At 27.0% G+C, this 15,613-nt stretch overlaps 1 protein-coding gene across 1 annotated transcript in view; it reads right to left on the bottom strand.

Moving 5' to 3' along the window:
- The window catches only part of LOC139906178 (uncharacterized), a 15,778-nt gene extending 1,759 nt beyond the window's left edge, over positions 1–14,019 (bottom strand). The window contains exons 1-10 of the mRNA XM_071890530.1: positions 13,788–14,019; positions 13,660–13,677; positions 10,692–10,706; positions 9,597–9,611; positions 7,465–7,479; positions 7,138–7,152; positions 6,679–6,693; positions 6,367–6,381; positions 5,810–5,824; positions 366–380 (exon numbers count right to left, since the gene is read on the bottom strand). Of these exons, the coding sequence (XP_071746631.1) occupies positions 366–380; positions 5,810–5,824; positions 6,367–6,381; positions 6,679–6,693; positions 7,138–7,152; positions 7,465–7,479; positions 9,597–9,611; positions 10,692–10,706; positions 13,660–13,677; positions 13,788–13,958 (309 nt within the window). The 5' untranslated portion in view covers positions 13,959–14,019. The remainder of the gene's footprint in view (positions 1–365; positions 381–5,809; positions 5,825–6,366; positions 6,382–6,678; positions 6,694–7,137; positions 7,153–7,464; positions 7,480–9,596; positions 9,612–10,691; positions 10,707–13,659; positions 13,678–13,787) is intronic.
- Positions 14,020–15,613: the final 1,594 nt, after the last annotated feature.

The raw sequence follows: 15,613 nt of genomic DNA, 5'->3' as shown, positions 1-15,613 counted from the left end.
ACTTGTATAGGTATTTCATGATATTTTTAAAAACCACCATCAATTTTTGGACATACTGTATATGAGGGCGAAACTTTCCATGTCGGAAATTCTTGGGGAAAACATCCTACAGCCCAAATAGGTAGTCATTTAATCGACTTAATTTCATTTGATTTCGGAACTTTTATCTAAATCATAATTATACTCTTAAAAGCTTGATATTTTTAGAATGGTTCTAAAGGCTAGCCCTATGTATGTTGGAGATTTTAATGGGTATTTCACGTTCAATGGCTTTAATAACAAAAAGTAAATGTCTGTTTTAGCACGCGGGGAAAAATGTTGTTAAATAGTTTAATTAATTATTTAATGAAAAATGGAAAATTTACCGGTTTGTCTACATCCTAAAAAAATATAAGTATAAATATAAATATTTAATTCAAAAGCCATTCATAAAAGATTAAAATATTAAACTGATTCATGGAATAATCTTTCAATACACGTTAAAATTATTAACCAGATTAAAGAACTTGCGATTTTTCTCGAAACAAAAACCTAAATTTATAATAGAAAATAAAATTTAAATTAAAATATTTAAAAGTGTTTTGTACTAAAATGACATTAATGAATTTGAAGATTGATTAGTTCCATTCTATAAAACGTTAATAACTACATAATGAAAAATAATAAATCTTTTGTTTGCAGGCTGCCTCTAGAAAATTGTATTCATTACACAAGGCAACCAAAAAAAATTACCATATTGTATATTCAATTCTAAAAATATTTGAGGCTCTGATTGCGAATATGTAAATTGCAGCAATATTAATTTAATTTTAATTTATTACAGTAAAAATATCTCGAGGTTTAGAGCTAGATTTTTTATATTCCGATTTAATTATTTTATTCTATAAAAAAGGAATAAAGTAAATCCAAATATTAATAGCTAAACAATGAAATTTTTATAAATTAACCTCTTAGAGTTGGTTTCTTCAATAAAAATCAGCACAAACTAGTATTGCTATTGAGCTGAACCAATGAGTTTGAATACTATCTGAAGGAGCAGAAGGTCCAATCACGGAACATGAAGGTAAAAAATATATTTTTTGATCAGAACTTCCTTTTGGTAACTCATATGAACTTTGTGCTATAATGGTATAATAGTTGTAACTTAGTAGATCAACACCACGTGGTATTTAAGCAAATTTTCCATCATATATAAAATCCAAAAAAACATGTTTTTGATCAAAAAAATGATGGGTTGATTGAATGTAGAGAATTCAAAATCAAAGTAACTATATCTTAAAGGGGTTTCTAACGTAAATGTTCAAAAAGTTATTAAATGAAGTATTAAAACTTATTAATTTGTCCTTCAAAAATAAAAAATCAACTTCAGTCGAGTTTTTACAAGATCTAGTAAGTTTCATTCAAATACTTAATTAATATCTAATATTAGTTCTCGATTGATTTTTTGATACTAATGTGATTCATTCATAAAGTCGGTAGAGTCAACTCTATTTGCAAACGGAGTCTAATGGATTTCGTGTCACCTATATATAAATGGTTAGATTCAGAGCCAGGATCAAAAAATATTATTCCAAGCTATAACTCAGAATAAATAATGCAGTTTTAATGAAATTGTTAATTTATTATTTGATGGACTGAGAATTTAAATTTAATTTCCACAGTATGACTCAAATAGCATCTTGAGATTGGATTTATAATATTTAAAGATCCCAGCCCCGAATTTGCTGCTATTTTAAAATTTGCAACTCCAAATCATGGATACATATTATTTCTGTTCCAAACAAAGTCCTTGAGTAAATCAATGTGACTCTTCTGACCCCCAGCTCAATCATGAGCCATAATTATTACTTCATGGGAATTAGATGTACCCAGTTACTAAAAATTACATTATTTTGAGCCTTTTAAGGTCATAAATGGATATATAATAAATCAATACAGTCTGACTTATGTTTCCAATTGGTTTTATATCGCCACGAAATATAAGAATCTTGTTTATTCCAATAAATTAATTCCATTTATCTATGCTGCATTAATGGGGGAATATTTAATATTATTTGAATAAAACTTATTCGAATTCTAAATCCATTCAACTCTGTGCTTAGATACATGAGATTTTACTAACTCCCACCTCAATTAAATGTAATTACTTAAAATTACATTCTTTTTATCCTTCTAAACTCATATATTGGGGTTATGAGCAATCGCAACAGTCTGTATGAAGTTTTCTATCACTTTCTGTTGGGTTACTAACATGTAAATACATAGTCATTGTTAAGAATTGATTACATTATTATTCAAAGATCAATAGAGGATATAATATTTCATATTACTTGAATGAAACAAAATACATAATCTTGTAGAAACACGATCTAAAGTTGACACTTTATTTTTGAAGGGTAAATTAAATAGTTTAAATGATTAGTTTAATAGCTTTTTTTAAAGTTTACTTTTTAAAACTCTATAACATATATTTATTTTTATTTTGAATTGTATACATTCAGTCAATCGATAATTTTTTGCTCATACACAATCTTTGAGATTTCAAATATTAACCAAAAATAAAAGAATTGCTTAAAATACCACGTGATGTTGATATAAAATTACCACTATGACAAATATTTATAATAGCATTATAATTGTACAATGTTCATATGAGTTTACCAACAGAAATTTCCCAATAAAATGATGTTTTCAGCACAACAGGTTGTGTGATTAGGGCTTGTGATCCTTCAAATAGTATTTGAACTCATTGACTGGACCTTTTCGAACAAAATACTCTTTGTGAATGAAATTTTAACTATTTTCGCCTCAAATAAACAAAATCGGTGTAAAAAGAATGGAAAAAAAACAAGACGTTATTCTTTTTCAATGAAAAACCTTCAAAAATGCATAGTTTTTAACCTTTAAATTGCATTTCTCAGAATTGGATCATATAAATATAAGGACACATTTAAAATCAATATAAAAATAAATAAACTAATTTAAAATGTGGATTGCAAATTTTTTTCTTATATGAAAGTTTACTTAAACCTATATAAAAGGGTATAAATATTCAAAAAGTTCAATTTGAAAATTCTCATAAATCAGATTTGATACAAAAAAACTAATTTCTGGTTCGTAATTAACTACTATAATTAAATATAGAATTATAAAGAATTTTGAGAATGTAGGATTTTGTTGACAAGTCCTATTTATGTAAACAAATATTTCAAGATAAAAATATTCAAAAGAATAAAGGAGATGGTGTTCCTCAAAAATCGAAACCCTTTCTGTTATACATATTTAAAAAGATAACAAATGTGTTGTATTTTATAATTTTGATACATAAAACAATGGCCGTACACGCGTTACGGTATAACCTTGTATTTCTATGAACCTTGATCTTAGTGATACTGAAGAATGGATATAGCTTTATTTTTTACTTCCATTCAGAAACGCTGTAACACACAACTGCCTTTACCAACCACAAAACTGTAAATGAACTTTTTTAAGCATACTGTAAGCTTTGTTATATGCAATGAATTAATCGTGAGATATCGCTCACTAAAGACATCGAGCAAAAAATCCCAGAACTTTTTACTTAGCCTAATATATATGATATTAAATTTAAATTGGAACCGAGTTACAGAACCACAAGGATATTTCATTAATTAGACTCTGGCCTGTTCGGACAAAGAGTAAAAAGAAGACATGTAGTACATGGATAATTATTTCTTTTGAATAGTTTAATTGAACCTTGAACTTAAGATTTATGTGAAAAGTACTGAAATTTCTCAAAAATATCTGCTTTATATTCAAGCTATTCTAAAACAACTCTGGGCTCAAACGGCGAGTGACTGCATTTATGAGTTCAGGTCAAGTCTGAGTCCACATAGTGACGAGTCCAAGTCCGATTTCATACAAAAATGACTACATCCAGACTCGAATACAACAGCTCCGGTGCAATGCAACTGGAGTTCTATATTAAAGCTTTTGGGATATACATATGTGGCTAGTTTGAGTGCTTGTATGGTTGTATTGCATGATAAGGTTTGGGCTATCCAATGAAAAGTAACATTTTGAATATGGAGATACATTGCTGGATATCTCTCTTAGACCACGAGACGTCTAAATGAAAATATAGAATATATTCATTTCAACAAGTTTTACTTAAGAAAGACATTTAACGAAATATTTTCTCTCGTCCTATGTGTCACATAACTGTGGTAAAATTTTTGTCAAAATTATGGTGCAAAAAAAACAAACTCGAAGGAGATGTAAGACTCTAAACCTTACCTAAAAAACCAAATGCATCCTTCTAATTTTTTTTTTTTCAGGAAAGGACTAAAATAGATGTTGGAGGACTGAAAGAAAATAATATGGATAGATGAGAGTGTATATCCCCTATACCTTGGCGATGGAATTTCAAAGACTGACATAGTATGATCTTAAAATATTGAAGATTATGAGGCTAGTCAAATATCAACTATCAAGATAATATTTTGAAGACGTAATTGTTCCAATTTATAATTTATCCAGATTCCAGAGTCCATTAACAAAAAGGATTTTTATCTCATTATACTAAAAGGTCATTCATGCAGGACAGAGTACGGATCCACATGGCCTTTATGATTCCAAAATAGCTGGAAGATTATTTTCAAATTATGTAGGAAGAGGGAACCGCTTGTTCATGGCATATAAATGATCAATGTTTGGAGATTGAGTCAAAAATGTACACCGTTTAAGTTTTCCGTTCATTTTTGATCACCTGAACGAAAAGCATCCTTGCATGACATTTATTTTCGCTCCTTTTTATTGTTTTCCGAAGACATCTTTTATCCCAAGGGTCAAAGCTAAAACCAAGAGGCGAAATTATTACTACCATGGCCAATTTTGTCCAAAATTAACTGGTCCAATAATACTTTTGTCTGCTATGGTCGCTAAATGTCATGAATTACTCTATAACTAACTGAATGAGCATGATTGATTCTGCAAAAAAAAAGAAATCTTTGCGTCACGACGTAAATTGATAAAGTTATGTTATCTGTGGTATCTCAAGATGAACATCTTGGGAAGAAAAATTATTTTTTTTTTTTGTTGGCAATTAAATTTGTAGAAAAATTAATGACGTGGTCCTCGTTTTCTTTTTAAAAATAATGATCAAATGAATGGAAAATTTTAAGACATGAATGGATGAACGAATGAACAGAAGAGTGTGTAGGAGTCCAAGGTCCAAAATATAACAGAACTGGAAGTAACATTGAAATTGTTTCGGAAAAAAATCAAGCAAACAATCTAAATTTATCGAGTTATGAAACAGAGCAAAAAGCATTATAAGAAGTAATGTACTATCCTTTCAAATAATTACTTCCTAAGTATTTTCATGTACCTATACATATTAGAATGTATTCTTAAGTAAGACAGGGCTTTATTTAGAAAGCATATATATTCTATAGATAAACAGATTATAAACGGTTGCTTATGAGTTTTGCTTCATAGCAAATTTGAAAATTGATTAACAAAAGTCGATAACCCAAAATTTATAACTTCATATTGAATAATAGGCCAATATGAACTATGACTTATTGTCCTATGGATCTTTGTTCATTGTCTGTGTCGTTTTTCGTGGACTTTATTTATTATAATTTCATTGTTCTACTTTGCCTCTTTGCTGAATACTCCGTTAAAAAGTGACCTAAAGACTCATCGACAAACGATACCCGCAAATGGGAAGGCTCCATAGGACAATGAGTAGTTCATAGTTCTACCTCATCTGTTACTCCACTAAAGATCGACCTCATATCTTAGAAAAGAAATAATAGAAAATTACCTGTTTACTCGTAACCTGAAGAAGAAAATATATATTGTTAATATTAAATATTAATTGTTAGAGTAATTTGATGCATGATCAAAATATTAACACGATTAAATTACTAAGTTTTTCTATGAAATCAAAAATATTTCTGATATTTATTATTATAAGTAGATAATCAAAGGAAAGATTGAGTTCTTTTAAATGTATGATAAATTTTCAAAAGGAAACGGATTAAAAAAGAAATTTGGTATGTTGTATTATTGACAGCTTATAGATGAAATTTTGGAACTGTAATTGAATCCATATCTGAGTTCTGAGGCCATAGGAATATTATATAGATTATCTATTTAAATCAAATTAACGTGTTATAATATTAAAAAGCTAAAAGTAAAAATGACTTTATGAAGAAATATTTTTGGTCAATGACGAACAATTTTTCTGCATGATAACTTAAGTCAAAATTTACTTTTTGAGTAATGTTTGATAAAAAGTGAATGTAAAACAAAAATGAAAATAAATTAAATCAAGCACGGAAGGTAAATTACTAAATAATGAATAAATTAAAAAATTACTTGTTTATCGGTAGCCTGAAGAAAAATGTATACATATAATTAATAAAATTACTAACATAATGTTATATTCAGAAAGTATTTAGTAAGTACATGATTACATTTTCAAAAAGAAATTGATTTGGTTTTCTTACAAAATCAAGAATAATTATATTATATGTAATGAAAAATATTACTTATACCAATTTGTAGTTTTTGTGAGATTTTTTCCATTAAAAAAGTTAAAAACGAATTATTTATTGAATTAAATTGGAAACACAAAGTTAATTCTAAAGTATGGGAAAATAATATGTAAGGGATAAATTTTAAATTCACCTGTTTGCTCGTAACCTGATGAAAAATATATTCATAATTAATATGTAATAATTAATACAGTTGTTATAGAATAAATTTTTAATCAACAAGCCTTTGATTGTTTTTAAAAAGACTAATGAACTTGCATTTCCAAAAAAAAAAAAAAAAAAAAAAAGAGTGAGTTAGATTTATGTTAACTATAAATATGTGGAAAACCAAAGACAAGATTGACTTTTGTGAATTAAAAACTTTATATATGAAAAATAAAGAATTGATAAATAATTATCTTATTAATAAATTGAAATTTGTTTGTTGCCTAAACATATAAAAATGTATTTCAGTTATTAATTAATAGATAACTGGAGAAAATATAGAAATTTATGACCTTTGTTAGATAAAATATATGCAAGTTAAAAAATAAACAACATAACTGTTATTAACTGCACATTTCAAAAATTGAGTAATTTATGGGAAATTTACCAATTTATCCGTAACCTGGAGAGAAAATGAATATAATTAATATTAAGTATGAAATTAAATTAATATTCTTGTTTAGATATTTATTTAACCAAAAAATATTTTGTTAAAAAAAAAATGTTTAAAAATACTCATTTTTCAACAAAAATGAAACTTGTTTCTCTTATTTTTTTTTTTATAGTTCACCGATAGTCAAATTAAAATACTTTTTACTTATTTTCTGTAATAATTTTAAAAAGAAAACCATTTGAAAGTATGCTAATTTTATAATGAGGGAAGTTGATAATTGGGTAATTGAATAAAATATTAATGAAAATAAAGTAAAATTACTTGTTTATTGGAAGCCTGGAAAAAAATGAATTAATGATTATTCATGAGTCAAATATTTATTAAAATACTTTATTATTCTTATATCTTAAACCAAGGAATTTGTACTAACAAAAATACATAAAGTTTGTTATATTTCTTGAAAAAATTAACTATTAAAACAAAAAACATTAAACAAATTGTTAAAAAAAAAAGAAGATTGAATTATGTCATAAACAGAAAGTTAATTACTGTATGATGAAAAATATATAATAATATTCTTATTTAATCGTAATTAGAAGAATGGAATATTTATCAATAATGATAATTAATAGGCTTGGAAGGGGGTTCAAGTCAAATTCAATTTAAGCTATAATTTTCGGATGCATGAGCATATTTTATGCATTCTAGAAAAAGTAATTTTTAATTTACGGTCAAAAAATTAACCCTTTCCCGAAAAGCTCATTTAATCAAATTTTACTGTAATTTTCTTTTTGTTTTTTTCGACCTATTTACTGTCGATGATTAATTTTATGAATTCCGTGAATCAAAAAGTAATTTGTACTAATTACAGGATCCACACCCCTTTTAGGGGCATTGGGGATATGACCCCTCACTTCTATATAATTCATAATGTAACTATAGTCTTTTTAATACATAAATTCTATTTTGGATTATAATTGTTTGAAAAAAAATCGCATTTGCCAACACTATAGCATTGCAAAAAAGTTTATCTATTGTATTGCCAATATTTTAGTCCTGATTTGATAAATTGAATCAGTTCATATGAATTTGAAAATAATTTTGTGTTTTTTTTAACCTATTGCCGTAATTATGGACCTTAACTTAATATTTGATCATTTTATTCCAAATATGTGCAACGTCGATTTTATCTACATAAATATATTTAATAGTGTATTATTAAAAGTGTATTTATAAGGATATTTCCTAAGATTAGCCACATCCACAAAGGTGATCCAATACATTAATACATAAATTGAAGGAATTTATCTTCACTACATAGAAAACAATTTTTAATTTTTTTTAAAAATATATCCATATTTTCAAACCATCCTTTCAATTGACTTAAAGGGAATTGTAAAAATAACTGAAGGGTTATAAAGACATATGATATGTCTTTAGATTTGGAAATTTTGGTATGATCAGAAGATTGAGGATATCTAACCGAAAAAAGTTCATAAATGTGTTAAATGATTTCTTAGACAAAGTAATTCACGCATAATTAAAGTAATGTCATACAAGGTTGCAACTATCATGAAGTATCAACTTTTGTTCGATGCTATTTCAAGGACATCCACAAGGGGTGGACTGGAGTGGCTGTTGCTCCTCCAATTACGGAATTTAGGCTTTTTACTACATTTTTTTCTTAATTCGGGGAAATTATTCAGCAGAGCAAAAATTTAATATTAGATTTTTTTTCAAAAAATTTAATAAATAAAAAATTAAATTTTTGAAATTTTTTCCAAAAATTTAATATTTTCAATTTAATTTGGAAATTTCCTTTCATGAATATTTAATTTTTTATAAATATCTACGGATTTTTGGAATTTTTATCACTGTATATTGAAAGTTGAATAAAATCATGGCCCAAGTTTCATATTTTTGGAGACTGATTATAATTTTTTTTTCTTCTCCAAAATACTATCAAGATCATTAATAAATTGAGCTAAAATTAAATTTCCTCATTTTTATAAATGAACACCTTCCCCCTTTCCTTCTTATAATGGTATTATTTCATTAGTAAGCAATTGCTAAAATGATAAACTGCCAAAATAATCATTTCACCTAATTTAAAAACTATATTCCATATACAGTATTTTATGTTGAATTATACAAGAAATAATAATAGTATAAAATAATTAAGGAACAAATCAACTGTTTATTTGTAACCTGAAAAATTAATGAGCAACATGTCCTTAAATAATCTTTGATTTGTTCAAAAAACAATAAAAAGTTTTATGAATACTAATTGATTGAGGGATATTATTTATAAATATTATAATTGAAGGCAAAAAGATTAATTTAATTTAATAAAAAAATGTTTAAATAATTTCAAAATTGATTAAAGTCGAGTGCAGAAAATTTATTACTGTATAAAAGAAAATAATTAACAAATTAATAAATGAAAAAATTACCTGATTACTGATAGGCTGAAAAAAAAAAATATATACATTATCAATATTATGGATTAATTTGTGGGTGTAACTTTATAGTTAAAAAGCCTTTGCTTCAAGATAAAACTATTAAACAGATTAAACAATGAACTATTCAAACAGAAGAGTTCCGAGAAATTGTTTCATAAAAAATAACAATATAAAAAGATTTACTAATAGATTATGTCATAAACTGAAAATTAATTATTATATAATGATGCAAATAAACAATAAGTTTCATATTAACTCATAATTTGAAGTAATGAATGTTCATAATTTAATTAATAATGTATATTTGATATACGACTCTGTTTTCCCGAAAAAAGTAAACCATTCAAAAAGATAATTATAAGCCAACTGCTTGATAAGAAACAAAAATATAAAAGAATTCAAATGAAGCCATAAACGGAAAGTTAGCTATTGAGTGTGGATGAAAAATAAGTTTCTTAATTACACATAAATTAAAAACATCAATATTCTTGATTAATATATTAAATATTAGTTAATAAACTTGATAGAATATTAAATTTATTTTGTAAGCCTAATGATAAATTGTAAAAATAAATCATTTTACCTAATTTAAAGACCACATATATATTCAATATTTATTACTTTTTAGCAAACTATATACTATTTCTCGTATTTGTATCATTTACTAAAAATAGTATTTATGTTTGCTAGAAAAGGAATAAAAGGCGATTTATATCATTTGGGGTCTTTAAATTAAAATGATTATTTTGGCAATTTTTCATTTGTTACAAAATAAATATTTAATGTATAACAAAAAATAATTAACGAATAAAAATGTTGCCAAGATACCTTGTTGTTTGTTTCCTGAAAAATAAACCCATTTGTTATTAATAATGAATTATATATAAATAAAATAAAAAGTATTAAATCTACTAACTAATTCAAGGGTTCTCAATAATCTAATCTATTTCTCTTATTTATAAATAAATAATAACCTACTGTTTATTAGGAATTTTTTGAGTTTAATTTAATAAAAAATTGATTCAGTCGAGAAGAATCAAGTGCATAAGGGAAAACAATTAACAAATGAATAAGTGGAAAAATTACCTGTTTGCCGATAGCCTGATGAAAAAAATATATACATAATTAAAAATATGGATTAATTGTTATTATAACTAAATAGTTAAAAAGCTTTAGCTTCAGATTTTTTCATACAAATAGCCAAAGACAAAAGTAACTTCTTGTGATTTTTGTTTCATAATAAATGTTTAGAAAACAAAAATAAATCGAGAACCAAAGATTTATATATTCATTTTGAATCATATTTAATAAAACAACAATGGAAAATTTACTTGTTTACTCGTAACCTAAAGAGAAATGTACACACGGTCAATATTAGATAATAATTAATATACTTCTTACTTATTCATGTGTAGTTTTAAAAAAAAAATAAATGTTTAAAAAAAATAATTCAGCTTTTTTGATATTCAACCTGCCCCCCCCGCAAAAAAAAAAGGTCAATTTCCAAACTTTGCATTCATTTTTTGAAGATGATATTCAACCTCATTTTTTTTAGACAAAAAAAAGGTCAAACTCTTTTAAAAGTAAAACGTAACTTGCATGGACAAACTATTTTAACCACAAGGTGGCGTGACAATATAGAGCAATTATCCCTGGTACAGGATTCGTTGGATACTAGTATTCTCATTTTTTGCCGCAAAAAGTCATTTTTTCGACAAATACCCAAACCAAGCTAACTATATTAAGTAAAAGTATCAAACCTACAATTGGGCATGGTCAAACTAAAAAAATATATTAACCACAAGGTGGCGTGACAATATATAGCTTGTGTTTATATGAGTATAGGCTAATAATATATTGTTATACCAAATGGTACTATCATTCAAAGAGTTCCATAAAAAAATTTTTACATAATATTTGTAGGTATGTTAAAGAAATTGTATGGGACGCTCATTTCGTTCTCCGAAGGAGAAAAGGGAGTTTATAACTAATACTCAAGTAATAGATATGTTATCTGGTTTTTCATATACTTAAACGTGATTTTCCATGTTACAAAATCCCTTTTTAGAATTAAAGAAACTGAGAAAGTGAAGTAGTAATTAATGTCGAAAAGGTCATATTGTCCTTGCTGTTTTAATAAATGTAGAAAATATTGACATAAATGAAATCAGAAAAAAATTTCAAATAGCTTTTCTTATTGAATTGAAAGCTAATTCTTTTGGAATCCTTTAACATGCCTAAATATAAATAAAACAATTAAAACTCTTATTGCAGTTTGACTGAAATGTTCCTACACATATATTAAAATTTATTGGGCCCAAAAACCCCGTGTTTTTTATTTTATTTTGTCACATAGCAAATTTATATAATCATGGATCCGTGATTAGGGTTGGAGGTTTTATTAAGAGACAAGGTAACCCAAGTTTAAAGTAGAAGGGATGTGGTTAGAATTTATTCAAGCCTACCTAAAGGTGTAGGGAAATAAAAAGATAGCTAGGACCGTAGGACTGACGTATCGGTACATAGGACCATTGATTGATAGAATAAAAATATGGACCGATAAAAAATAAAAAAGTTGAAAGGAGGGGGGGACTGATGAAGAAATCAGTCCTAGGTCCAATCCAACACTACCACCGATACTTCTTTTTTGTTTGTTTCCTAGATCTCTCCTCTGGTATACCCTATTACGGTTAAACGCCAGTAATTGACTAATTCATAGTACAAACTAGGGATTTATAATCTTACTTTTATAATGTACTAAATTACAAACTATTTAAAGTAAATATATGTATTCACTGGGGCACTGGTGTACTTGTATTTAAATAGCACAAACAGTCCGATACATCTGATAAATCAATTTGACCAGTTCGGTGTTACTGTTGAAAGAAAATGTGATATTTTTCAAATACCATGAAAGGAAAATATACTTAAGCATTTGGAATTCTAATTTGGGTGAGAAATGGGATGCGATATAGTCTACAGATTTCAGGTTGGATATTAGGGTGGTTTGTTTTTAAACTTTTTTTGTATTTAGATTACGCCTATTTCGGAAAAGTTGTTCTGTGGTAAGACAAAAGCCTTTTCAAAATTTCCTTTTCCTACGATGTTATCTTTAGGTAGCACATCTAGTTTTTGAAAAGATACAAAACTTATTTATTTAGTCAGTTCAGATTAAAATCCAGTATTAGTCGCTATTATGCATTAATTAATTATAATAAACATTTTTCTTTCTTTTTTTTCTAATGCTACCTTTTGGAGAAAAACGAGAGAATAAAATAAGAAAATTTCCTTAAAATGAAAATAAAAGGATGCTGCGCGGATCATTAAAATTTCCGAATTTTTTTCTCTTTTTTGTTCCATTGGACAATTTTAGAAAAAAAACCAACTATTTATGCACATTTTATAAGTTAAAAAATGTCTATTATAATTATTTTATGAAAAATAACCAAAAATATTATATCTATATTCACTAATTAAAGAGTTTTTGCCTTTTTCATACCAAATAGTCCACTAAAATCTGAACACTTTGAATTTCATTTGAATGTACAAGATCCATAGCAAATGTGTGCTGATAAATATTTTTTGGGGGAGCATGATGATGTTTCAGTACTATGGGCTCATAAAGAAGTGGACTGAAGTCCGTTAATTGGAAGACACTTGTAGTGACAGCTCTGAGCGTCAACAACTTCAGTGGATCTTCAAAAGTACAAAAAATCAACTTTATATACATTCGTTTCTACACATAGAAATAATATTGTATATATTTTTTTATTAGTAAATATAGGGGGGTTCGACATATAAGCAAGATAAAATGAAGTTTGTCCATTATATTTTATTAGATCAACAAACTTTTCGCATTGATCAAATGAAGACTTCAAACTAAAGTTACATTCTTGTGTATTCATCATAAATGGACGTTTCTCCTTTTTTTTATTTTTGTTCTAGATTATTTTTATATTAACTCCCCCCATACATTTTATAACATATATATGGATTTGTACACAGATGAGGTTTTGGTCATTGATATTTTGTGAAAATATAATAAAAATCTTACATTCGGATTGTTTTTTGGCTGAAAAAATGAAATACTTATTATCAGAATCAATATATTTATGGAAACAAAAAGATACATGAAATGAAAAAGTCCTTCAAAAGAACAATTTGTGCTCAAAGTAATATTACCTTTGACTCCACAACAATGAGATATGGGAAGGGATTTTTGGGATGAGCATCTAAATACTCCTTGTTCGAACCTTCAACCCAATCTGATGATGCGCAGGATCTGCATGTTTGCAGTTCAAGACAAAGAAGGACTGCTATCAAGGATAGGATGCAAAGAGGGGAAGAGTTCATTATTACTAAAAAAATTCAAGCTTTCACTCAGTTTATATATGGATTTGATTGACTTTGATGTTAGGACGTCTCAAAAAATATATAATATATATTAATTATCCTTACAATATCTAAATATGTATTTAAACGGCCTTCTTTCGCAATTTTGAAATATATTTAGAATGGATTACATGAACACTATCATCTTTCAAAGAGAAATCCGAGATACTGAAAACGTTTATGAACACCGTGCCTTGATTACAGGCCTAAGCAGTACACTTTTATTGATCATAATTCTTGTTCCACTGTAAAATATCGATTAAAAACATTCCCCTTAGTATCTTTTACTAAAGCAGGGGTGGGTAAACTCTTGGATGAAAGAGCCACATTAGGGAAATTGAGATTTGGAAAGGGATGGCTTCTATAAAAAGCACATTTAAAAATTATATCAATAGGATCTAAAAAAACCATAATCTAATATGTATAAGGAAAGAAAATATATTTTTTCAAATGCATGTATATCCCTTAATCCTCTTAAATGAATATAATTTTTTTGTCCGTTGTCGATTTTCTACTTTTCCTTATTTGTGATCTGTATATTGTTCAAATCAGCTGTTGTTAAACTGTGCACAATTATCTATTAAACAGGGGAACAATTAGGGGGGGGGGTGATATTTTGTACAAACGAATTGAAGACAATAATTAAATTTATCTATGAGAGCAGAATCCAAAACTGATCTCAGTTTTTCTCTCGGTCATCTGAATTCTGAAATATGTGGGATTATAGTAATTCCGCACTATAGTCGTTCAGAGTCATTTTTACCCTTAAAACAATCCTCAAATTAAGAGTAGGTTTAATAAAACTTATGTAAAAGTATTTTTATTTATTCTGTATCTTGTTCTGAAATCCAAACTCGATATATTTCCATTTTTAGGCTGCAAAATGATGGGAAACGTCACTCTTTTTGAGATCCTTTAGATAGTGATGTGGAATATCATAGCTCTTATTATAGAAAAATATTCAATGTATTATTTAGAAGAAGATCTATTTAAAAAATATGCATCTTCAAGGATTTTGTCCCATTTTGTAGTTATCCCATTTTTTATCATATCCATATTTTTCCCAATTTCAATGCCAATTTCATGACGTCATGCCTCGTAAAAGGCAATCGAAGGATGATACTTCTAACTTGATCATCCAATCTCAAGAAATGTTCGAATTCTGATTCCGAATTCCATGAGGATGACGGAAGGAGAACTCATACAAGGAAAACTACTAGACCTCATAAGACGTGACTCCTTCCTTGAGAATGGGATACTAGGATCGAAACAATAAAGTTATCCATTCATGGTGAGTAGCAAATTTTAATATTTCAAAATGGGAAGCTTAAAAATACAAAACGGAAGAAAAATCCTTGGAGATACATATTTTTTAAATTATACATTGAATATTTTTCTATAATATTCTTCATCACAATGTATCATGAATTCATTTGTACAAAATGAGTATTACCCAGTGTTATTTATTAAGCATCATCCCACTCTTGGAGAGAATAGGACATGAACAAACTAAAAGAACCATCAACCTTCGTAAAATGTCACACCACTTTTTAAGCTGTAGTTCTAAGCAAATAAGTGAACAATGCTTTTTCATTATTGGCTAACTACAATATAAT

This window comes from Lepeophtheirus salmonis, chromosome 8 (assembly GCF_016086655.4).
Source record: "Lepeophtheirus salmonis chromosome 8, UVic_Lsal_1.4, whole genome shotgun sequence".
In the NCBI taxonomy this organism is placed as follows: domain Eukaryota; kingdom Metazoa; phylum Arthropoda; class Copepoda; order Siphonostomatoida; family Caligidae; genus Lepeophtheirus; species Lepeophtheirus salmonis.
The sequence above is the reverse complement of the archived record's forward strand: the minus strand, read 5'-3'. Positions and strand labels throughout refer to the sequence as shown.